Raw genomic sequence first — 27,165 nt, 5'->3', positions numbered from 1 at the left:
AGATTCCACCTACAGGAAAGACACTGCAGTTTACTAAAGGGAGGTTGGATAGAAAGAGAAAATTCAAATGAGGAAATTATTAAACTCAGAGGGACTGGAACCCTGGCCAGTAGTTATCTTCAACAGACACAGTACAGTGAACAAAAACACATAAAAATAATTCACATCGCATAATTACAATATCAGGAGGAAAAATGACATAAATTACTCAAAATTAATGTTGCACTTAGCACAAAAAGGGGGTGCACAATGCAGCAACCAAAATTTACTTATCCAGTCATATAAAATGTCTGACAGACAACAAAGTAAAATTTGAAAACCAACTGATAATGTTACTGCTTGACAACACCTTCTATGCCATAAAAGAAATTCTATTATTGTAATCTATGAAAGGTGGTGGGTAGGAATTACTAACTGACATCTGCATACTAAAAAAAATGTTCAGAATGTAGCTGTATTTAAAAATTAATTATTAATTTTTAACATTAATGTATAATGGCTTGTTTCACATCATTATGATTTATCATGCAGAATTATCCATGAATATGAAACTCATTAACTAGGTAACTTAACACTTTTGTCTTACCAGGAGGCTATGTAGTCAAACTGTTTTCCACAGATGTTTTCAGGACACTAATACAACCAGAATTTGACCCAGCCTTACATGTCTTTGTTTCTTTTAGATGGTATAATGACATAAATTTGAAATATGTAGGTGGATTTTATTATTAAGAAAGACAATGGCTTCATCAGTATGTAAAGATGTTTTAACTTCAGCATATGCCCCGAAGCAGAGAACTTGTAGCCTATTAATTAGATTTTTGGCATAAGACAACTGATGTCCTAGAATGTGTTACTGTTGTGTGGGTAAGCTTATGTACATCCAGGTATATATGAGAGTATGTATCACATAATACTCCTATTGAAAACAGACTGGATATCTTGTCTCATGATGAGCCAATGTCAGTCAAGCAAATTGCTTTTATGTAATAATTTTGGTGGCTGATTTGATTTCATCATTATATGATATTATTAACCAGTTGTAAGTAAAGTAATAAATAATTATTTTGTCAAAATGAGAAACTTCATCTTTTGCAAATGCTTTAAAAACTATAAAACATGTATGTTCTTTTACATGCTTTTGGAAATTACATAAAAAATTGAATTTCAGATGTGATCTGTGCTATAACCATACTACTCATCAAAGAAACTTAAATATACTTACAGTCCCCAGTGACATTAAACCTCAGAACTGCTGGATATCAAATGACCAACTTGTTGTGGAATGTAAGTATTTAGTTAGCTTGTTTAGATCATGTAACTAATGAGTAAGTACTGAACTGACTTGTGGAGACAAGAAATTCGTGGCACAACTTGACTAACAGAAGCAATCAGTTGATAGGAATAATTTGGAGACACCAGGTGACCACCAATTTAGTGTTAGAGGGAAGTGTGAGTGGTTAAAATTGTAGAGAGAGACCAAGAGATGAATACAGTAAGAAGATTCACAAGGTTTAAGTTACAGTAGTTGCTCTGAGATGAAGAGGTTTTGCACAGGATAGAGCAGTATGAAGAGCTGCATCAAATCAGTCTTTGAACTGAAGACCACAACAACAACATATATTCAGTAATGTTTATCATATTGTGTTGTACTAAGTGCATAGAGCAAAATGTGAAATAATAACTAACCAGAGAGAATTGGGAGGGGGAAATAGGGCAGAGGAAGAGGGAGACAGTGAACAGAAGGATGTGAGTGTAGAATAAGTGAAGTGAGGGGGTTGAGGACAGGGGTGGAGTCTGGTGTAGGAGAGGGGCTAGTGAAGACTGGAGTTAGAAAGATTATAGGCTAAAAGAATGTGTTGTAAGAATGATTCACATGTACATAGTTAAGTGGTGATGGTATGAACAGGGAGGATTCAGATGGCAGGGGTTGTGTGTGTGTGAAATCTTATGGGACTTAACTGCTAAGGTCATCAGTCCCTAAGCTTACACACTACTTAATCTAAATTATACTAAGGACAAACACACACACACACACCAATGCCTGAGGGAGGACTCGAACCTCCGCTGGGACCAGCCGCACAGTGCATGACTGCAGCGCCTTACACCGCTCGGCTAATACCACACGGCAGCAGGGGTTGTGAAGCAGCTATTGTAATCAGGCATGTTGTGCACATACCATACGGAAACTTGACACTAAATTCTCCAATAAGCCCTATAAACCAGCTGCAGAGGGTCAACCCTGTCATTATCCAAATAACTCCACATTGGAACTACTTGATCATATTTCATATGCTTCAGCATGGTTTTGACTACTTGTCATTCCCAAAAATGAGGAATATCCTACCCACATTCCTTCCCAACCATTCCAAAATGGTGCTCCACCATTAAATCAATCTACAACATACCCTGATCCAACCTCACACCACTCCTATTCGATACTCCTTGTCACATGGGCTATATCTCTGTGGAAGTGTAAAGAGCAGGAGTTGTTCTAACCACCAGCCTAGCATATTCTATTTCACTTCAGTCATAGCTATATCCTATCCTGTCAGAAGCACAGGCACCTGTAATAGCAGTCATATCATAAAGAAATTCTGCTGTAAATTTTGGACATCCTTCTATGTGGGCAAGAATGCCAATCATATGTTTCAACAGCCAACACAAAGTGTTCAGTGAGAGCAAAGTTGACTACCTCATGCCAGAGAATTCTTCTGAATGCAGCATGCTTGTTTTCAATGACTACTACACAGTCCACACAATCTTGAAACACCAGTCCTCTCCTAAATACTAACATCCTCAAATTACATATTTGGGTGTAGACCTTTGATCCAGAAATTTTCCTGGCCTCAAACTCTACTCGACTCTGTCCCACACCCACCTCCATCGCTGTCACCATGGCCACTACCTCACTCATTCTGTACTCATATAATCCACTCTGCAATCTCTCTCTTCCTCTGTTCTGTCCCCCTTCTCATTCTACTCCACATCACTGTGCACACACAGCTCCCCCTGCCTGTGGCACATAAAGCCCACTGGTGTAGCATTCTTATCCATCATTGTGCTTGCTACCTCTCCTTTGCACCTGTCAACCACCATACTCTCCAATCCTTTCTGTCCTCCCCAACCTCCCTTCTCGTGTGGCCTACACCATCAGATACAACCCCTGCTGCAGTGCTGGTGTACTGTAGTTGACTTGGATAACATAGCAGTGGAAGTGTATGTGTCTGTATGTATGTGTGTGGGTGAGTGTTATGTGATTACGTTAGAAGTAGGACATTTTTTAGAAAGCTTAGCAATATCATGTGTCTTGTATGCACGTTTTATCGACCATTAACACCTCAACTACCATTATTCTCAGTTTATTATTTTAAATAGAATGTTATATAGATATTTTAATTACTTAATGCAACTGAAAATTATTGGACTACAATGTGCATTAAGATGATAATAGTTTTATCTTTCAGAATTTTCACTTTAAGGCATATTATTGGAGTATATCTACCGTTATGTGTTTCCTGTAGGAAATTTTAGTTCTGCATTTAACATTTATGTTTGTGCCATCATCACATAATTTAGATACATCTGAAAGGATTATTTGTTTTCCTTTAGTAACATTTATTGCAGAACTTTCACATGATCACTGATTTAATAACTTGTGCCACTGGATTTTAAAGAAAATATGAGACCTTAGTCAGTAGTTCATACAAATGACTCACACATATTCAAAAGATGTGTAGGTGTTGTTAGCATTGCAGAAGGCATTGTCAGAAACCTTAACTACAAATTCAGTCTTCAATAAATAGATTTCTGCCACTCAACACCACAGTTATATAGCGAGTCCTTATCTTTTTTGTGTGAATTGTTTGGAAGCCAATACAGAACTTTATGTTCACTGGCTTGCCAGAACATACATGATATTGTAAGGCATAATAGTAAAGCAATCAATATTAAAATATTAAAATTGAAAATACACTGAAGAGCTAAAGAAACTGATACACCTGCCTAATATTGTGTATTGCCCCCAGGAGCACTCAGAAGTGCCACAACATGACATGGCATGGACTCAGACTAATCTCTGAAGTAGTGCTGGAGGGAATTGACACCAAGAACCCTGCAGGGCTGTCCACAAATCCATAAGAGTACGAGGGGGTGGGGGGGGGGGGGGGCAGAGAGCTCTTCTGAACAGCATGTTGCAAGGCATCCCAGATATGCTCAATAATTTCATGTTTTGGGAGTTTGGTGGGCAGCAGAAGTGTTTAAACTCAGACAAGTGTTCCTGGAGCTACTCTGTAGCAATTCTGGATGTGTGGGGTGTCACATTGTCCTGCTGGTATTGCCCAAGTCCGTCAGAATGCACAATGCACATGGATGCAGGTGATCAGACAGGATGCTTATGTACATGTCATCTGTCAGAGTTGTATCTAGACGTATCAGGGGTCCCATATCACTCCAGCTGCACCTGTCCCACACCATTACAGAACCTCCACCAATTTGAAGAATCCACTGCTGACATACAAGGTCCATGGACTCATGAGGTTGTCTCCATACTCATACACATCCATCTACTTTATACAATTTCAAAAAAGACTCATACAACCAGGCCACATGTTTCCAGTCATCAACAGTCCAATGTCGGTGTTAACAGGCGAAGGAAAGGTGTAAGAAATTGTGTTGCGCAGTCATAAAGGGTACATGAGTGGGCCTTCAGTTCTGAAAGTGCATATCGATGATGTTTTATTGAATGGTTTGCATGCTGACACTTGTTGATGGCCCAGCGTTGAAATCTGCAGCATTTTGTGGAAGGGTTGCACTTCTGTCACATTGAATGATTCTCTTCAGTCATCATTGGATCTTTTTCCGGCTGCAGCAGTATGAAGATTTGATGTTTTACCCAATTCCTGATATTCACGGTACACTTGTGAAATAGTCGTAGGGAAACTCCCCATTGAATCACTACCTTATTGGTCATGTGCTGACTATAACACCATGTTCACACTCACTTAAATCTTGATAACATGCCACTGTAGCAGCAGTAACTGATCTAACAACTGTGCCAGACACTTATCGTCTTATACAGGAGTTGTTGATTGCAGCATCTTATTCTGCTTGTTTACATATCTCTGTACTCGAATAACCATGCCTATACCAGTTTCTGTGGTGGTTCATGTAGGAAGCATGCAATATTTTTCATAGAATTGATAACTTTTCTCAGATGTGATTAGAGTTGTGTAACATTTCACACAACTCACTGAATGACATGAGACTTAACCAGATGAAGAAGAGCATAAAAGGTGAAATAAAGACCAGTGGTACCTACATATTTGGTAAGTGCAAAAGAGTATCTCCATCTAAAGCGTTCATAAGACTGAAAGTGAAGTAGTCAGAAAATGGATGGGCCCATAGTTGTCAAGATATTGATTCGTTAAATACTTTTGTACTGCCCACATAGACTGGCAAAGAGTAAAAGGTGAAGAATCAAAAGAATCATATTGTTAATCATTTCAAGAATGCATCTGAAAATCACAAAAATCAGATATGAGATTGTCAAAAATGATTAAAGTTGAAAAATAAAATAAAAGTTAGATTAGGACTTACTATTGCATGAAGATCAAGGTCATTAAGAATTTTATAAGGGTTGGGGAAGATATCAGACATGTACTTATCAAAGGAACCACTCTTCTGGCATTCATCTAATTGATTTAGTGAAACAGTAGAGAACCTAAGTCTGGGTGAACAGACTGTGATTGAAATACCTCTCATCCTGAATGAAACTCCAGCGTACTCATCTGACTGAGGAGTGGACCTGGGCAAGTAGTTTAGTAAGTTAATACAGTTATATTCTGTAGATTGCAAAATACTGATATCAGGCATGCACTAGAAACACAGTGAGGTACATGAGCTGATATGTGGTTTGTGCTAATACCAAACAAGGTTAACAAGTTGAGATCACATACAATATGAAATTATTTTTTCACAAGGCACAGTACATACATCAGCAGCTAGATACTAGTTTGTAATGTTCACCCTTACTCAGAAAATTAACTGAAGCCACAGCTTTTCAGCAGCACAGTCACTAAGAATTGCAAGCCCATGCAACACAACAGTTGTGGTAGATGAATCCATCCAGTGAGTACTGGGGGTGAACATCTTGTTAGAAGGCATTGACCGTAAGTGGCCATGAGATCAGCTGTAGACACTTTTATTTGCAGTGTGCTGTTACTCAAGATGCCCATGTAACTGAATGAGGTCCATATGGACATGACCACACACCAACAATGTGAAGCACTGCCCTTGGTGGGTTAACAGTCCCAGCTGCATAAACACATCTGAAGTTTCTCTATCAGCAGTATTACTATACATTAATTGCTTCCCTTAGTTATCCATGGATTATTTATTTTCCAATGGATTCTCTTGGTAACTTTTTAGGTAGCAGATTTCAAATATTGGTACAAATTTCTTATGGAATAAATTGAATTTGATATTAGCATCTCTCTCTATAGACAACTCATCCCATACCATCTCCTTTAACTTACTCTTAAAACAAGGACTCCTGTTCTCATTAACAAGCCCCACTGCTTTACAGGAACCTGCCTTAGAGCTGTAAGTACTATATCATTTACTTCCAGTACTCATGTATCATGATCAGACAGTTCATTAACAACTGGGTACACATTAGATCTTTCAGCCTGAGCACTGTCAATAGAGATGTTATCAATCAGTTTCCTACTATCTTGCTGCACATGACATGGATAACTGACAACTGAAATTAGATTGAAACATTAAAACAATGATGTTATTTCTCCCTATCTGACTCTCATAATAAATTGTATTGAAATCTCCACAAACCACTAACTCTTTCTTCTTGTCTGGCAGGTAGGTCAACAGTGAATCTAGAGTTCTCATGAATATCTGGAAGTTTTGTAGAGGGGATCTGTAGACTGTTGCAAAAACCAGAGAAGTACTCTGCAGTAACAGCTTATAAGTTCATGCTTGTAGGTTCCAATCTATACAAAAACTATTTGTTTCAATATTTTTGACTTTTTGTCCAGGTTTTACATTTGTTGCAGCTCCTCAGTTTTTCCTTCTTAACTCTTCACAAAAATGATGCTATTCTATAATCTTTTGTATTTAACTGCCCCATCACATGGTGTTCAGAGAGGCACAGGACACCTATCACTTCAGAATTTTCCTTATCTTTAAGTGTACCAGAAGCTTATCTGTCTTGTTTTTCAACCCCCTGTTATTCTGACAAAACAAATTAATTTTATTTTTCTGGAAACTATTACATATATTGTGGTCTTATTCTGCTCCAATTTTTTCCCAGTGTCTGTTTGTAACTATCAAAAAATGTGCCTCTCTGACTCTAGTAATCACATGGACTTTATCCTGTGTGACACCCTTTGCACTTTCTGCAAGATGCTCAGCTACTTTGTCCTTCCCTCTCCCACACAGGTGAAGGCTATCATTTGTTCATCCCATCTCTCAACTGCAGTAACAGGAATGGCACAGATATAAGACTTTGTTTCAGTCAGAAGCATTCCACTCAGTTCTTTGTTTAACTGTCAAACAATTAATTAATAATGTTACATATTCTCAATTTCTACAAACCACAGAGCACAAAACCCATAAGATGTTCTTATTACTCCCAGACAGGATAAGTGGTGCTGTTTTCTCATACCTGAAGACACAATCAAAGTTATCAAGAAACATTGAAGGTATATGTTTCAATGGAAAATGTCTGTCCAGTCCAAGTTACTGAAATATGCACATGTGAATATAAAAAAGACAAAGGTAGCCACGTGTATAAAACAAAAAGTGAAGTGAAGTGATGTGGATAAAAGAATAGATCTGAGACAAATATCAAAACAGCAACTTATTATGAACAGAATTGTAATAAGTACATCAGAAAGTAGTGAAGCTACTACAGACTCCTGTATTTGACATAATTATGAAATTGATTAACAAATATGACAAAAATGAAAACAAAAATATTAAACTTATGCATTAGAAAAAACATTAGGCATTAATCCACAATTGTAATTCAAATATAGCAGAAGCAGAATGTGAAAAAACATGCCTGGGATGCTCTTGGCAGATGTGTTTCTCAATGAACACCCCTCCCCAAATTGCACAGTAACTGAAAACTGCCTTGAGAGAGGTGTGAGACAATATCACCCAAGGACTCCTCAACAGGTTGGTAGACAGCATGAATCACAAGTGCAAAATGTGCATTAGTGCCCGAGGAGGCCATATTCCTTACTGAGAGTTCGATTGACCTTTATGTTAAGAGTCCGACCTGTGTCAAACATGAACGTTATTTATGTCTGTCATCCTGCTTTCCCATGTGGTGAAATCTGTACCATTTTTCATTATAAATATACCACTTCACTTCTAATATGTAAGTACTATGTTTCCTGTTATTGAACATTGCCTGTGATTATTCCTGTCCAATAATTTCACTGTTCCTTATCAACTGACAAGCAGTGTATGTATATGTTAATCAATACATGGTAAAGAATTCAAGCAGCTGCATACAACAAATTAAAGATGTTCACATTCTATAGAATGCAAAACTTATTTCCTTAGATATATCCAACATGTGTGCTAATGTACCTTTTAGTGAAACTACTGAAATTATTGAATGTGCTTTACACACATGTGGTAAAATGTGTGCAGTTGAAATAGAAGAATTTATTACTTTACTGAAATTGACACTGTCGTATAACTGTTTTAAGTTCAATGACCAGCTGTATATACAATAACATGATTTAGCAATGGGTTACTGCCCTGCTGGTGGACTTGCTAATGTTTCTCTTCACCATAGCAAGAAATAAAAAAAAAAATCCAGAATGGGCTAATAAAATTCAATACTACTGCAGATGATACATTAATGTTATTTAAAGGAACACAAAATGAAATAGATATCTTCCACTCACAATGGAATACCCTACATAAAAATATCATTTTTACAATCAACTGTGAACAATATAGTAAAACAAATTTCCTTGATCTTGAAATCACAAGAAATGGAACATTGCACAAATTCAAAATCTACTGAAAATGACAACCACAGGAGGAATACATAATAGCTCATCATCCAAAAGCACACAAAGAAACATCTTTTGGAACTTGTCTAGGGATACTAATAAATTATCCACTAACTAAACAAAAGATAACATCTGAATTACAGACACAAAGAAATACAACCCCACCATAGTCAACAAAATTTATACCAGAAAACTACACACAAATGAAAATAAAATAAAAGACAGAATTATCTTAACAGAGATAAATTACAGCAAACACTCACAGTGCATTGTTATACCATATAAGGGAAAAATTTCAGGTAACGTCAGATTTGCACTCAAGAGAAAAAACCTAAACCTAGGTTTGGGAACACAGAACACACAGTGATCACAAATTTGTCGTAATATAGAACAATCCTGTAAATCTGCATGTTCAGGTGTTCATAAGTTAAAATGTGATAACTGTGAGAAAATTTATGTAGGACAAACTGAACGAAATTTCATAACAGTATTTAAAGAACATCTGAACCTAACTGGCATGAGCCTGTCTTCATTTAGCATATTTGTAAACTGCCTATTTTCAATGAAGGCTCACCTCTGACAGTCTTTTTGTTGTGACTATCTGCCACTCAGCATCTCTGCTATATGGTGAGTAGCAACAATCCTTTCCATAATATTGTTACTAAACAGTTTGGAAGAAATAAAAATTTTGAAATGTATAACAAAACATCCTGGCATTATATTAAAGAAATAGACCAAGCTAAAAAACAGGAGATTAAAAATTTCACTAGTATACTTTAATGAAACCACATTTCTTGGTTCTGCTAACAGAGATGTTACAAATTAGTAGTGGTGTTACATTATATGGTATGATGAATACCAAAAGTAATATTTGCATGTTCAGCTATTGCCAATGACAACTGCATATATTTTGTAAACAATTTCTTATGCTAATTATGTATATGTTATATAAATCATGTAATCACACTATTACACAAACATTATGAAATATAATCATTGGGATACACTAGAGAACATCACATATAAGACACTTTGGATTACAATTAATTGAAATATCACACATACACAAAACACTACAATATGTGTTACACTGTAAGTATTACCCTATTATAACAAATATGTGTCTTTTGTCTAATACAGGCACTGCTGATGATGGACAATTCCTGAAGCTAGTCCATTGAATAAAAAATACTGCCACAAAGCAGCTTTTGTTGAATAATTAATTAATAATATGACATATTTACAATTACAATATTTTATTTTATTTTTCTCTCATTTTAGGGGCAGATAAACATCTTTCTAAATTCTCCCTTGAATGGCTCTACAAAAATAATTACAACATCCACTATCAGAAACTAAAAAATCAGAAGCCAGTTTTGTGGTATAATACGGTGAATCTTTTAGATGATGCAGTTGATGCAACAGCTTACTTAGAAGATGAAAATTATGTGAAAAAGGTTCTTCAGTCTCTTGTAAGATTTGGTGTTGGATTTGTAAAAAATGTAAGTAGTAATAATCAGTGTGACTAATGTCAGGCTATTTGTTTTCTATTAAAGAAGTACATTAAACTTAATATGTTTACTTTCATGAAATACTTAGATAGGTGATTAGGGGACAGAACAAGAAACAACTAAATAAATATGCTGTATTTATCCTTTACTTAACTTCAATTAGACAAAGATACAGCCAGTTTAAAATTTTAGAAACATGTTCAGCAGTCTGCGACTGTCTGTTGCTAGTGGGTTCCAAATTGTAGTGTGTAATGTAAATACAGTGGTGCATGAGAAACAGCATAATGTAACCAAATTTAAAGCACAAAGAGCTCGTCCAAACAAGGTGCACCCTCTCCTTCAGCATGATAATGGCAGACCACATGAGTGCTCCATCATCTGTAACAATAAGATGCTTTAGTTTCACTGCATTGATCATTCTCCATACAGTCCCAGCTTGGCCTGATTTGAGTTTCATCTGTTTCCAAAACTAAAGAACACCTTTGAGGACTTCACTTTGATAGTGATGAAGCAGTACAATCGGAGATGAGGTTGTGGTTCTGTCAACAAAGTGCGAATTGTGTTTGTCAGCAGGGTGTATATGTTGGAAAATAAACTTGTAGACATGAAGAATAAAGACGTAGAATGTTAATGTTTGTTTTATTTAAGAAGATTAAGTAGTTTTCACAGAAAAAAAAAAAACTTTGAGACATTATTTTTCAGTATCCCCTTGTGCAACAAATGACACAAATTGAAAAGAGTTCGACTTCTGAGTGCTCAACATCTTCATCTACATTTTAATTTTGTCGCTATTTACCATGATGGTCTATTCTGGATGCCATACAGGATGTATAGAGCATACCAGCAGTTCATTCAGGAGGCCAATGAGTCAAATCTGTCTCACCATTGTGATTTAGGTTTTGCATCGTGATTTAGGTTCGCATCAGTACCATTTGGTAATGACTGATTGCCCAGTAGATCGAAACATCCTGTTCCCTTCAGCTGCTCTTGCTCCTAGCAATCTGCAATAACTATAACTAGGTAATGTACAGAGTATACCCAGTGATGTCCTCCCCTCTGACAAGAAGTCTGTGTGATGACGATGTTTCATAGGCATCGCTCCACATCTATCCTCCAATAAACACTTCATGTCACACATCTCTGGGACATTTTCGATCACCCTGGATGGGCATCCAGTAATTTACTTTCTCTGTCTTTGCTGCAGCTTGTCTGCTTATAACTTAATGATCACACACTGCTTTGTTTCTAGCCTTACTCTAAGATGAACCTGTACTGAGATCACTGCACACCAAAGAATTCAAGTGCCACCATCTCCTCAACACTACACTACATGTTGATTGTGCATTACTTCCTCCCCCATGTTCTTTCTATATGTACCATCTGAAAATATTCGTAACTACTCTGCAGTAGCCGGCCGAGGTGGCCGAGCGGTTCTAGGCGCTACAGTCTGGAACTGCACTACCGCTACGGTCGCAGGTTCGAATCCTGTCTCGGGCATGAATGTGTGTGATGTCCTTAGGTTGGTTAGGTTTAAGTAGTTCTAAGTTCTAGGGGACTGATGACCTGAGAATTTAAGTCCCATAGTGCTCAGAGCCATTTGAACCATGTGAACTCTGCAGTACACGACAAAATAAGCACATATAATCTCCTATCAAAACAGAAAAAACCTCCAAAATCGTTACACTAACAAGACAAATAATACTTTTTATGTTTGTCTAACACTCCGTCTTAGTGGGTCTGGTAAGGTGCATTTAGTTTGTGCAGGTGTCTTGTTCTACCTGTTATGTTGCCTCCTTCTTACCACCTCCTGCCCCCCTTCTTTGGGATTGGTGGCATTACTGGTGGCAAAGAGTCTGATGCATGCTGAAAGGGACACACACAAATGATTATAGTACAGGTAGGCAATTGTTGCATTACACTCACAGGTATGTCATTGTAATTACTCGATACTGACGCTGATACCACATGAAGAATTTCTTTGTCTTCCATTTTTGGGTGTATGGATTTATTAACATCACCTACTGTCCTACTCAGCACACGGGTAGCTTTGCATTCTGCTGCACCATATGTTCCTGATGTTTGAGGGCCTTTGAATTGACTTGCTGTACCTGCTCCCATACCTTCTGTAATGTTCTCCTAAAACTTTTCACTGTCCTTCATCCTGACCTTCGATTTAATTAACTCGAGTGTTGATGGCATTTTGCAGCCAAATACTGCTTTGTATGGTAATAAACTTGTGATTTCTGAACCTTAGGAATGTTGACAACATATAGTAGCACTGTATCCGAACTCTTCGTATACTGCTCCACGTCCTATTTCTGTAAACATCACCAGTACTATTCAGCTACACTCTGCTCTGGTGCTCTGTTGTTCTATGACCCCTCATACCCTGATAACTTGTAACATGTGCTTCTTTCAATATTTCCTCATGCAACACGTAGGAACTACAACACATAGTCTGAACTTTGTTTTATTGCATAACACACCTTCATGCTCAATGAAATGAACCCACACTTCAAATAATTTGCAGCTTTCAAATAATTTGCAGCTTTGATCAGCAGCTTGCACTGCCTGCCACTCTGCTATGGTGTGACCTATTCTCTGTAATACACCAAGCTTGCCACTGAGGCCACCTACATTCCTGTGATTCTTTCCCTGTTCAAGAATTACTTCAAAATCGAATACACGTAGCTTCATTGTCCAACGCATTAGTCTATTAAGTGGGATCTTCAAACACAATCACCATTTTAATGCCATGCTATCTGTTATAGCTTTAAATTTCTTGCCATACAAATTACATTGGAAGTTTGCCACACCATAAGTAAGACTCAGAATTTCCTTCTCCATGTAGGCAAGTCGATGTTAGACGCCATTTACTTCTTGACTTAACATGCTGTCAAGAGCATGATTAGTAGCGTTAGAAGACTGTATGAACCTTTTCTCATAATTTGGGAAATCGAGCACAGGACTAGTAGCCAAAAATACTTCATTGTTCGAATGCGTCCTCGCGCACTGATGTCGACTGGAAATTTACACCTTTTTCCAAAAACATGAGTGAGATGTTCTGCTATATCTGCAAATTTTGGGATGAACTTCCTATACCAATTTGCTAACTTTAAAAATGACTGTAACCTCTTTGTCTACTGAGTTGTTGGAAAACCTTATACAGCCTGCACTAACGTAGGATCTGTCCATACTCCATGAGACTAATCACATGGGCTAAATATTGCACTTCTTGTAATGGGAAGTGCCACATCTCTGTAATTTCTAGCATGTGGAGTGCTCTGGTTTTTGTGTAATCTACCCCACCACTTAGCGCACAAGCAGGGCTCTGAAAAAGAAAATATTAAGCCTGTGGACCCAGGCCCTGCCAGGTAGGGAGATTGCAGACATGCCCACTGTTAGACATTAGAAGAACAGCTGTTGTCGGTGTACCTAAAATATCTCAATGAGGAAGGGGGACCTCTTCTTTAGGACAAACAAACAGTCTATTCCATGTAAATAGCAATTTTTTATTGCATAATTACCAATTCGGGTTCAGGATGGTAATATTAGGAAAATCCTATACAGTCTAGGAAGCTCCCGTGTCAAAAATGTAAGGCAAGAAAAGTATATTCATTAAATTTAACAAAACGTAATCCGAAAGAATATGACAAAGGTGCAAGTAGAAATCTCAAGTGAAATTTCCGTCAGAAATATTCATTCTGACAACATAAACTAAGCTACTGTAACTGGGCAATGTTCCCTACCACAGTTTACTCAACAATCAGCCGCCTTTAGTGAATTAGCAGTGTAGTTAAAAGTTGATTAACTCTCACTAGTAAATTGATTTCTTAGGATGGATAGGATGTGTGACTGCTGTGTACGGACGCAGGAGGAGCTGGCCACTGTTCGCGAACAGCTGAGCGTGTTGATGGCCGTGGTCAGCCGTCTTCAGGCTGCTGCCTCGGAGTGTAGCGGCAGTGGGGAGTCTGGTGCGTCGCATAGTACACCCCAGGTGTTACATGCTTCACCCACTGTCCCTGCTGTCGAGACATCTTCGCGGGTACCGGGGGCGGTTGGGCCACCCTCTCCCCAAGGGGAGTGGCGGGTTCAGCGGCGTTCGCGGCGCACGAGGCGGAGGGTCAATGTGGAGGCTGGCCGTGTGGCATCGCCCGCTCTGCCTGTGAGTGGACATGTGGCCGCTCCTTCAGCAAGGTCCGAGCAGGCACACGGGGGGAGGGGTTTATTAGTTATTGGGAGCTCCAACGTTAGGCGGGTGATGGATCCCCTTAGGGAAATAGCGGAAAGGTCGGGGAAGAAGGCCAGTGTTCACTCTGTCTGCTTGCCGGGGGGCCTCATCCGAGATGTGGAGGAGGCCCTTCCGGCGGCGATAGAGAGCACTGGTTGCACCCGACTGCAAATTATTGCTCATGTCACACCAATGGCTCCTGCCATCTGGGTTCAGAGGTCATCCTCAGTTCGTACAGGCGGTTGGCGGAATTGGTGAAGGTGGAAAGCCTCGCTTGCAGGGTGAATCTGAGCTAACTATTTGTAGTATCGTTCCCAGAACCGATCGCGGTCCTCTGGTTTGGAACCGTGTAGGAGGCTTAAACCAGAGGCTCAGACGATTCTGCGGAGATGTGGGGTGCAAATTTCTCGACCTCCGCTATCGGGTGGAGAAATGTAGGGTCCCCCTGAATAGGTCAGGTGTGCACTACATGCCGGAAGCGGCTACAAGGGTAGCAGAGTACGTGTGGAGTGCACAAGTGGGTTTTTTAGGTTAGAGAATTCCCTCCCTGGGCCCGACAAGACGCCTCCTGAGACGCGGCGAGGTAGGAGTAGGGAAAATGCAACAGGGAATAACAATATTAATGTGCTAATAGTAAACTGCAGTAGCGTCTATGGAAAGGTCCCAGAACTGCTCTCATTAAAAAGCGGTCGCAATGCCCATATAGTAGTAGGGACAGAAAGTTGGCTGAAACCAGACGTAAACAGTAATGAAATCCTAAACACAGATTGGAATGTATACCGCAGAGACGTTGGACAGTGAAGGGGGAGGCGTATTTATAGCGATAAGAAGTGCAATCGTATCGAAGGAAATTGACGGAGATCCGAAATGTGAAATAATTTGGGTGAAGGTCACGGTTAAAGCAGGCTCAGACATGGTAATTGGATGTCTCTGTAGGCCCCCTGGCTCAGCAGCTGTTGTGGCTGAGCACCTGAAGGATAATTTGGAAAATATTTCGAGTAGATTTCCCCACCATGTTATAGTTCTGGGTGGAGATTTTAATTTGCCGGATATAGACTGGGAGACTCAAACGTTCATAACGGGTGGCAGGGACAGAGAATCCAGTGCAATTTTTTAAAGTGCTTTATCTGAAAACTACCTTGAGCAGTTAAACAGAGAACCGACTCGTGGCGATAACATATTAGACCTTTTGGTGACAAACAGACCCGAACTATTTGAAACAGTTAACGCAGAACAGGGAATCAGCGATCATAAAGCGGTTACTGCATCAATGATTTCTTCCGTAAATAGAAATATTAAAAACGGTAGGAAGATTTTTATGTTTAGCAAAAGTGACAAAAAGCAGATTACAGAGTACCTGACGGCTCAACACAGAAGTTTTGTCTCAAGTACAGATAGTGTTGAGGATCAGTGGACAAAGTTCAAAACCATGGTACAATATGCGTTAGATGAGTATATGCCAAGCAAGATCGTAAGAGATGGAAAAGAGCCACCGTCGTACGACAACCGGGTTAGAAAACTGCTGCGGAAGCAAAGGGAACTTCACAGCAAACATAAACATAGCCAAAGCCTTGCAGACAAACAAAAATTACGCGAAGCGAAATGTAGTGTGAGGAGGGCAATGCGAGAGGCGTTCAGTGAATTCGAAAGTAAAGTTCTATGTACTGACTTGGCAGAAAATCCCAAGAAATTTTGGTCTTATGTCAAAGCCGTAGGTGGATCCAAACAAAATGTCCAGACACTCTGTGACCAAAATGGTTCAGAAACAGAGGATGACAGACTAAAGGCCGAAATACTAAATGTCTTTTTCCAAAGCTGTTTCACAGAGGAAGACTGCACTGTAGTTCCTTCTCTAGATTATCGCACAGATGACAAAATGGTAGATATTGAAATAGACGACAGAGGGATAGAGAAACAATTAAAATAGCTCGAAAGAGGAAAGGCCGCTGGACCTGATGGGGTACCAGTTCGATTTTACACAGAGTACGCGAAGGAACTTGCAGCGGTGTATCGTAGGTCTCTAGAAGAGCGAAGCGTTCCAAAGGATTGGAAAAGGGCACAGGTCATCCCCGTTTTCAAGAAGGGACGTCGAACAGATGTGCAGAACTATAGACCTGTATCTCTAACATCTATTAGTTGTAGAATTTTGGAACACGTATTATGTTCGAGTATAATGATTTTTCTGGAGACTAGAAATATACTCTGTAGGAATCAGCATGGGTTTCGAAAAAGACGGTCGTGTGAAACCCAGCTCACGCTATTCGTCCACGAGACTCAGAGGGGCATAGACACGGGTTCCCAGGTAGATGCCGTGTTTCTTGGCTTCCGCAAGGCGTTCGATACAGTTCCCCACAGTCGTTTAATGAACAAAGTAAGAACATATGGACTATCAGACCAGTTGAGTGATTCGATTGAAGAGTTCCTAGATAACAGAACGCAGCATGTCATTCTCAATGGAGAGAAGTCCTTCGAAGTAAGAGTCATTTCAGGTGTGCCGCAGAGGAGTGTCATAGGACCGTTGCTATTCACAATATACACTCCTGGAAATAGAAAAAAGAACACATTGACACCGGTGTGTCAGACCCACCATACTTGCTCCGTACACTGCGAGAGGGCTGTACAAGCAATGATCACACGCACGGCACAGCGGACACACCAGGAACCGCGGTGTTGGCCGTCGAATAGCGCTAGCTGCGCAGCATTTGTGCACCGCCGCCGTCAGTGTCAGCCAGTTTGCCGTGGCATACGGAGCTCCATCGCAGTCTTTAACACTGGTAGCATGTCGCGACAGCGTGGACGTGAACCGTATGTGCAGTTGACGGACTTTGAGCAAGGGCGTATAGTGGGCATGCGGGAGGCCGGGTGGACGTACCGCCGAATTGCTCAACACGTGGGGCGTGAGGTCTCCACAGTATATCGATGTTGTCGCCAGTGGTCGGCGGAAGGTGCACGTGCCCGTCGACCTGGGACCGGACCGCAGCGAGCCACGGATACACGCCAAGACCGTAGGATCCTACACAGTGCCGTAGGGTACCGCACCGCCACTTCCCAGCAAGTTAGGGACACTGTTGCTCCTGGGGTATCGGCGAGGACCATTCGCAACCGTCTCCATGAAGCTGGGCTACGGTCCCGCACACCGTTAGGCCGTCTTCCGCTCACGCCCCAACATCGTGCAGCCCGCCTCCAGTGGTGTCGCGACAGGCGTCAATGGAGGGACGAATGGAGACGTGTCGTCTTCAGCGATGAGAGTCGCTTCTGCCTTGGTGCCAATGATGGTCGTATTTGTGTTTGGTGCCGTGCAGGTGAGCGCCACAATCAGGACTGCATACGACCGAGGCACACAGGGCCAACACCCGGCATCATGGTGTGGGGAGCGATCTCCTACACTGGCCGTACACCTCTGTTGATCATCGAGGGGACACTGAATAGTGCACGGTACATCCAAACCGTCATCGAACCCATCGTTCTACCATTCCTAGACCGGCAAGGGAACTTGCTGTTCCAACAGGACAATGCATGTCTGCATGTATCCCGTGCCACCCAACGTGCTCTAGAAGGTGTAAGTCAACTACCCTGGCCAGCAAGATCTCCGGATCTGTCCCCCATTGAGCATATTTGGGACTGGATGAAGCGTCGTCTCACGCGGTCGGCACGTCCAGCACGAACGCTGGTCCAACTGAGGCGCCAGGTGGAAATGGCATGGCAAGCCGTTCCACAGGACTACATCCAGCATCTCTACGATCGTCTCCATGGGAGAATAGCAGCCTGCATTGCTGCGAAAGGTGGAAATACACTGTACTAGTGCCGACATTGTGCATGCTCTGTTGCCTGTGTCTATGTGCCTGTGGTTCTGTCAGTGTGATCATGTGATGTATCTGACCCCAGGAATGTGTCAATAAAGTTTCCCCTTCCTGGTACAATGAATTCACGGTGTTCTTATTTCAATTTCCAGGAGTGTACATAAATGACCTTATGGATGACATCGGAAGTTCACTGAGGCTTTTTGCAGATGATGCTGTGGTGTATCGAGAGGTTGTAACAATGGAAAATTGTACTGAAATGCAGGAGGATCTGCAGCGAATTGACGCATAGTGCAGGGAATGGCAATTGAATCTCAATGTAGACAAGTGTAATGTGCTGCGAATACATAGATAGATAGATCCCATCTAGGCGCGTCAGTTTGGAACCGCGAGACCGCTACGGTCGTAGGTTCGAATCCTGCCTCGGGCATGGGTGTGTGAGATGTTCTTAGGTTAGTTAGGTTTAAGTAGTTCTAAGTTCTAGGGGACTGATGACCTAAGATGTTAAGTCCCATAGTGCTCAGAGCCATTTGAACCTTATCATTTAGCTACAAAATAGTAGGTCAGCAACTGGAAGCAGTTAATTCCATAAATTATCTGGGAGTACGCATTAGGATTGATTTAAAATGGAAAGATCATATAAAGTTGATCGTCGGTGAAGCAGGTGCCAGACTGAGATTCATTTGAAGAATCCTAAGGAAATGCAATCCGAAAACAAAGGAAGTAGGTTACAGTACGCTTGTTCGTCCACTGTTTGAATAGTGCTCAGCAGTGTGGGATCCGTACCAGATAGGGTTGATAGAGGAGATCCAACGGAGAGCAGCGCGCTTCGTTACAGGATCATTTAGTAATCGCGAAAGCATTACGGAGATGATAGATAAACTCCAGTGGAAGACTCTGCAGGAGAGACGCCCAGTAGCTCGGTACGGGCTTTTGTTAAAGTTTCGAGAACATGCCTTCACCGAAGAGTCAAGCAATATATTGCTCCCTCCTACGTATATCTCTCGAAGAGACCATGAGGATAAAACCAGAGAGATTAGAGCCCACACAGAAGCATACCGACAATCCTTCTTTCCACGAACAATACGAGACTGGAATAGAAGGGAGAACTGATAGATGTACTCAAGGGACCCTCCGCCACACACCGTCAGGTGGCTTGCCGAGTATGGATGTAGATGTAGATTCAGCACGAATATGGCTGAAACAGAGCCTAGTGGACCAAAGATGTTCACAGGAGAACTTCTTTCTGTGTTACCACAGTGCGTTAAGCTCCCCACATACTCGCTGCCTCTTGAGACAAGAGAGCGTCACTTATCCATCTACAACTGACTGTATTGTGGTGAACTTCACCCACTGTACGGTGGCGTTGCTCTGCACCGACAGTGGTATCGGCCAGTGGGAGCCTCCGTACTCTCCATACTTGCTTGTTCCAGACAATCAGAATTTTCCTAGTAAACTTCTGCAACACAATAACGTCGCCTTCTCTCTCCTCGTCTTCCTTTTTTTCAGTCAGCGTCTTAGTTTTTGTTGTTGTATTTAAGTTTCGCCATGTTACATGTGAAGACCATGTGCTCTTCGTGACAGGATCATGTGACCCAAATGTTTTCTAAGACGGCGACGCAGAGGATTTTTTCCATCTGCCGTAGAAATGCAAGAGCCAAGGGCCCAGACCATTGTCGTCTTAATTAGCTCCCTTCGGTGAGGATCGGTTTGTTGTGCCTCGCTTATGTTTCCTAAAGTGGATTTCCATCACGCACTTCTGTGTCCTAACGTGAACAACTGCCCCCTTTCACTTCAGTTCCACTTTGCTACAATAAGTACGCATTTATCTGCATGCAAATTAGAAACGGACTATTAATACCATGTACACGAAAGCCACGTATATGCTCATTGTTCATTGCACTCCGCGTTATGAAAAGCAAGCTAATTACGTCCAAAGTATGGCATGTGCCAATCAATCGAATTCGCGTGTCGTGGAGAATCACATGTGAGGCGGTAAAATACCCAGCCACCTTACGTGCCTTCCCACTTCTGAGTTAATTTGGAACTGTGTATAATGAATGGTTGAGGTGTTGATTAACTTAGCGCAAAACTACATGGAATTCTCAGTGTGGTAACTGAACTCTCCCCTGTATTGTCCATCCACTTCAAAACTATACTTACAAAATATCATAATGAAATTCTAACTCTCATCCAAATTATCTGTTTTGGAGCTACCTTGAAATAATCTCATTATTGATACTTGTATGTACGTTCTCATTACAATAAATTATAAAATTGTAAACTTTCCTTACCTCTTACAATTCTGAAAAAATGGTGAGAATCTAATTAGTCTCCTCGGCTGCATAGAGAAAGTACAAGTACGAAATAATGGTGATGCACGATGTGGAAGATTAGTCATATCATACGGTTAGTTCCCCATCATTTTAATCTACGAAAAGATTAGTACAGTCATGCCTAGTAATATCATTTTTTTTACTGGTTGGACTTTCCCTCTGTAACAGCATTGTCATTTCCGGTCAGTACTCTATCATTCCTTTAGGTCCCTGAAACATAGATCTTCGAAGGATAGCCATTTTATCCTATCAATTTATATTTTCTTTCACTCAATAAGTATCTCAGAATTATTATTTTATTATCATTCGGACACATGTGGTTGATTTACTGTACCTTTGTTAACTCCTCCTTGCCTTTTTTTTTATCTCTTCTGTAGTAATTTTTTCTGGGCGATATATGTGCCAGTGTCCAGGTAGTTACTCCACTTCTCCTTCATTATGTGTAAAACTTCAATACCCATTTTTTCACCTGCGGAAGAAAGACTTATTAATGCAACATGAAAGTTAAAACGTCACTGCGTTACTCCTCCTTAGTCAACCTCCCTCCCTCCCTCCCCCCCCCCCCCCCCCCTCATATAACAAGTTATCTGTCGCGAATTGTCCGATGTGCGTTCCTAGACATCAATCCAAAAATACTGACTGCTTACGGCCCTTCCTGTCAAGCCTATTAATCATTATCAAAGGTCCTCATATCTTTGCGGAGTCCTACAAAAAATGACGGGATCTCACGCCCCTTTGCTATGAACCCACATATCTTTAATGATTCGATCGCATTCTGCATATGGAACCGCATCTTATACCTTCCTCATTCCAAACTTTGCGTATCTTAGGTCTACCAACCACCACAACACGTCCCGTCCTTCGATAGGAGAGATATCAGCTTCAGCTTCATAGTCTACTTTTGGTGTTACGTTTACTACAACCTTTAATCGATTGACAATGGCATCATATAGCAACATCTTATTTCTGCAGTTCAGTATAGCCCATGTTTGTACACACTTTCTTCACCATTATTTGTCCTTTACGTTTCATATACAAAGGATAAAACAGTTGTTCAGTATAATCATGTTTAACGCTATGTTTCAGCAAATTAAAATATACTTGTTCTCTTTCTATGCAACTCAGAGTACTAGTCTAGTAAGAACTACTATACCGCTTTTATATTGTTCCATTCAGGTTTAAAGCTAACCGCTCCTTTAGTTTTGTCCTTCTACACTCCTGGAAATTGAAATAAGAACACCGTGAATTCATTGTCCCAGGAAGGGGAAACTTTATTGACACATTCCTGGGGTCAGATACATCACATGATCACACTGACAGCACCACAGGCACATAGACACAGGCAACAGAGCATGCACAATGTCGGCACTAGTACAGTGTATATCCACCTTTCGCAGCAATGCAGGCTGCTATTCTCCCATGGAGACGATCGCAGAGATGCTGGATGTAGTCCTGTGGAACGGCTTTCCATGCCATTTCCACCTGGCGCCTCAGTTGGACCAGCGTTCGTGCTGGACGTGCAGACCGCGTGAGACGACGCTTCATCCAGTCCCAAACATGCTCAATGGGGGACAGATCCGGAGATCTTGCTGGCCAGGGTTGTTGACTTACACCTTCTAGAGCACGTTGGGTGACACGGGATACATGCGGACGTGCATTGTCCTGTTGGAACAGCAAGTTCCTTTGCCGGTCTAGGAATGGTAGAACGATGGGTTCGATGACGGTTTGGATGTACCGTGCACTATTCAGTGTCCCCTCGACGATCACCAGAGGTGTACGGCCAGTGTAGGAGATCGCTCCCCACACCATGATGCCAAGTGTTGGCCCTATGTGCCTCGGTCGTATGCAGTCCTGATTGTGGCGCTCACCTGCACGGCGCCAAACACGCATACGACCATCATTGGCACCAAGGCAGAAGCGACTCTCATCGCTGAAGACGACACGTCTCCATTCGTCCCTCCATTGACGCCTGTCGCGACACCACTGGAGGCGGGCTGCACGATGTTGGGGCGTGAGCGGAAGACGGCCTAACGGTGTGCGGGACCGTAGCCCAGCTTCATGGAGACGGTTGCGAATGGTCCTCGCCGATACCCCAGGAGCAACAGTGTCCCTAATTTGCTGGGAAGTGGCGGTGCGGTACCCTACGACACTGCGTAGGATCCTACGGTCTTGGCGTGCATCCGTGCGTCGCTGCGGTCCGGTCCCAGGTCGACGGGCACGAGCACCTTCCGCTGACCACTGGCGACAACATCGATGTACTGAGGAGACCTCACGCCCCACGTGTTGAGCAATTCGGCGGCACGTCCACCCGGCCTCCCGCATGCCCACTATACGCCCTCGCTCAAAGTCCGTCAACTGCACATACGGTTCACGTCCACGCTGTCGCGGCATGCTACCAGTGTTAAAGACTGCGATGGAGCTCCGTATGCCACGGCAAACTGGCTGACACTGACGGCGGCGGTGCACAAATGCTGCGCAGCTAGCGCCATTCGACGGCCAACACCGCGGTTCCTGGTGTGTCCGCTGTGCCGTGCGTGTGATCATTGCTTGTACAGCCCTCTCGCAGTGTACGGAGCAAGTATGGTGGGTCTGACACACCGGTGTCAATATGTTCTTTTTTCCATTTCCAGGAGTGTATAAATAAATAACCAGCCTACATTGATTTTTGACCTCTTATTTATACATTAACTTATTCCATGAATTTTACCTTACCCTTCGACTTCATCCTTCACAAGCCTTCAGATGGCTTGTGTGGTGCATACATAGTGATTTCACTGTCTTTGAGTTTATCAGTTCCACTGCATTTGCATGGAAAATTCTGCTGATTTCCAGTGGTTCCCATTTACCGAAAAGAATTTGTGGCATTGTAGTCTTTGTTTATTAGACTAATAGTTAGTTTGAGAGGGGCTTTTGTCCTATGGTGAACATTCGATTGGTGGTATTTATGTCAGCTACGCTCTTTCTCTTTATGACTGCGCAACGAATGTTATTTAGTGTTGCTGAGACTATATGCCGGTGTTATCTTAGAACTGGAGGAAATTTTTTAAATTCCTTAATCTTATTTGGGACTGGTTTATTCTTTAACACTGTAATAGGGGGTAGTAAAGGAGTACTGTGGGGCATCTCGTTTATTACAGCTTGAAATTTTTGTAAATATACATCCCACGTGTTATGTCTCTTGCTACAGATAAACGACATAATGTCCTTAGATTTTTCATTGTATGTGCTGCTGAATTTGCACCTGGTTTATATTTGGAAATGTATATGGGCCTCATCTTCTGTCTTTTAAGTGTGGTGTACCATTGTTTTGATCTGAACTAAGTCCCATTAGCTGAGAGTAGGCTATATTTTCGACCTGTCCAATTTGCCCCACGTAATCTTGTTTGAGGGTGTTACTGACATTGAACCGTGTTGCCTTTTTCAGTTGTGTGGGAGTGATGTACTTAAAACATAATTCTATCACCACAAAAATAAATACATGACCTTTCTTTGTATGTGGCAAGGGACCCATCAAATCAGTTGCTGTGATGTCGTAATTTCTCTGAACTTATCTGTTGAGAGGCCAGACAAACGTGTGGTTCCTGAAGAGGGGCAGCAGCCTTTTCAGTAGTTGCAGGGGCAACAGTCTGGATGATTGACTGATCTGGCCTTGCAACATTAACCAAAACGGCCTTGCTGTGCTGGTACTGCGAACGGCTGAAAGCAAGGGGAAATTACAGCCGTAATTTTTCCCGAGGACATGCAGCTCTACTGTATGATTAAATGATGATGGCATCCTCTTGGGTAAAATATTCCGGAGGTAAAATAGTCCCCCATTCGGATCTCCGGGCGGGGACTACTCAGGAGGATGTCGTTATCAGGAGAAAGAAAACTGGCATTCTACGGATCGGAGCGTGGAATGTCAGATCCCTTAATCGGGCAGGTAGGTTAGAAAATTTAAAAAGGGAAATGGATAGGTTAAAGTTAGATATAGTGGGAATTAGTGAGGTTCGGTGGCAGGAGGAACAAGACTTCTGGTCAGGTGACTACAGGGTTATAAACACACAATCAAATAGGGGTAATGCAGGAGTAGGTTTAATAATGAATAGGAAAATAGGAATGCGGGTAAGCTACTACAAACAGCATAGTGAACGCATTATTGTGGCCAAGATAGATACGAAGCCCACACCTACTACAGTAGTACAAGTTTATATGCCAACTAGCTCTGCAGATGATGAAGAAATTGAAGAAATGTACGATGAAATAAAAGAAATTATTCAGATAGTGAAGGGAGACGAAAATTTAATAATAATGGGTGACTGGAATTCGAGTGTAGGAAAAGGGAGAGAAGGAAACGTAGTAGGTGAATATGGATTGGGGCTAAGAAATGAAAGAGGAAGCCGCCTAGTAGAATTTTGCACAGAGCACAACTTAATCATAGCTAACACTTGGTTTAAGAATCATGAAAGAAGGTTGTATACGTGGAAGAATCCTGGAGATACTAAAAGGTATCAGATAGATTATATAATGGTAAGACAGAGATTTAGGAACCAGGTTTTAAGTTGTAAGACATTTCCAGGGGCAGATGTGGACTCTGACCACAATCTATTGGTTATGACCTGTAGATTAAAACTGAAGAAACTGCAAAAATGTGAGAAATTAAGGAGATGGGACCTGGATAAACTGAAAGAACCAGAGGTTGTACAGAGTTTCAGAGAGAGCATAAGGGAACAATTGACAGGAATAGGGGAAAGAAATACAGTAGAAGAAGAATGGGTAGCTCTGAGGGATGTAGTAGTGAAGGCAGCAGAGGATAAAGTAGGTAAAAAGACGAGGGCTGCTAGAAATCCTTGGGTAACAGAAGAAATATTGAATTTAATTGATGAAAGGAGAAAATATAAAAATGCAGTAAATGAAGCAGGCAAAAAGGAATACAAACGTCTCAAAAATGAGATCGACAGGAAGTGCAAAATGGCTAAACAGGGATGGCTAGAGGACAAATGTAAGGATGTAGAAGCTTATCTCACTAGGGGTAAGATAGATACTGCCTACAGGAAAATTAAAGAGACCTTTGGAGAGAAGAGAACCACGTGTATGAATATCAAGAGCTCAGATGGCAGCCCAGTTCTAAGCAAAGAAGGGAAGGCAGAAAGGTGGAAGGAGTATATAGAAGGCTTATACAAGGGCGATGTACTTGAGGACAATATTATGGAAATAGAAGAGGATGTAGATGAAGACGAAATGGGAGATACGATACTGCGTGAAGAGTTTGACAGAGCACTGAAAGACCTGAGTCGAAACAAGGCCCCCGGAGTAGACAACATTCCATTAGAACTACTGACGGCCTTGGGAGAGCCAGTCCTGACAAAACTCTACCAGCTGGTGAGCAAGATGTATGAGACAGGCGAAATACCCTCAGACTTCAAGAAGAATATAATAATTCCAATCCCAAAGAAAGCAGGTGCTGACAGATGTGAAAATTACCGAACTATCAGTCTAATAAGTCACAGCTGCAAAATACTAACGCGAATTCTTTACAGACGAATGGAAAAACTGGTAGATGCAGACCTCGGGGAGGATCAGTTTGGATTCCGTCGAAATGTTGGAACACGTGAGGCAATACTGACCTTACGACTTATCTTAGAAGAAAGATTAAGAAAAGGCAAACCTACGTTTCTAGCATTTGTAGACTTAGAGAAAGCTTTTGACAATGTTGACTGGAATACTCTTTTTCATATTCTAAAGGTGGCAGGGGTAAAATACAGGGAGCGAAAGGCTATTTATAAGTTGTACAGAAACCAGATGGCAGTTATTAGAGTCGAGGGGCATGAAAGGGAAGCAGTGGTTGGGAAAGGAGTGAGACAAGGTTGTAGCCTCTCCCCGATGTTATTCAATCTGTATATTGAGCAAGCAGTAAAGGAAACAAAAGAAAAATTTGGAGTAGGTATTAAAATTCATGGAGACGAAGTAAAAACTTTGAGGTTCGCCGATGACATTGTAATTCTGTCAGAGACGGCAAAGGACTTGGAAGAGCAGTTGAACGGAATGGACAGTGTCTTGAAAGGAGGATATAAGATGAACATTAACAAAAGCAAAACGAGGATAATGGAATGTAGTCAAATTAAATCGGGTGATGCTGAGGGAATTAGATTAGGAAATGAGACACTTAAAGTAGTAAAGGAGTTTTGCTATTTAGGAAGTAAAATAACTGATGATGGTCGAAGTAGAGAGGATATAAAATGTAGACTGGCAATGGCA

General features: G+C 41.4%; 1 protein-coding gene across 1 annotated transcript in view; it reads left to right on the top strand.

Annotated features, from left to right (window-relative positions):
• LOC126298275 (trimethyllysine dioxygenase, mitochondrial) overlaps positions 1-27,165 on the top strand; it is a 499,530-nt gene that overhangs the window by 178,845 nt on the left and 293,520 nt on the right. The window contains exons 4-5 of the mRNA XM_049989574.1: positions 1,172-1,287; positions 10,332-10,552. Of these exons, the coding sequence (XP_049845531.1) occupies positions 1,172-1,287; positions 10,332-10,552 (337 nt within the window). The remainder of the gene's footprint in view (positions 1-1,171; positions 1,288-10,331; positions 10,553-27,165) is intronic.

This window comes from Schistocerca gregaria, chromosome X (genome assembly GCF_023897955.1).
Source record: "Schistocerca gregaria isolate iqSchGreg1 chromosome X, iqSchGreg1.2, whole genome shotgun sequence".
NCBI classification, from domain to species: domain Eukaryota; kingdom Metazoa; phylum Arthropoda; class Insecta; order Orthoptera; family Acrididae; genus Schistocerca; species Schistocerca gregaria.
Note: the sequence above shows the minus strand (reverse complement) of the source record. Positions and strands in the feature narration are given on the sequence as shown.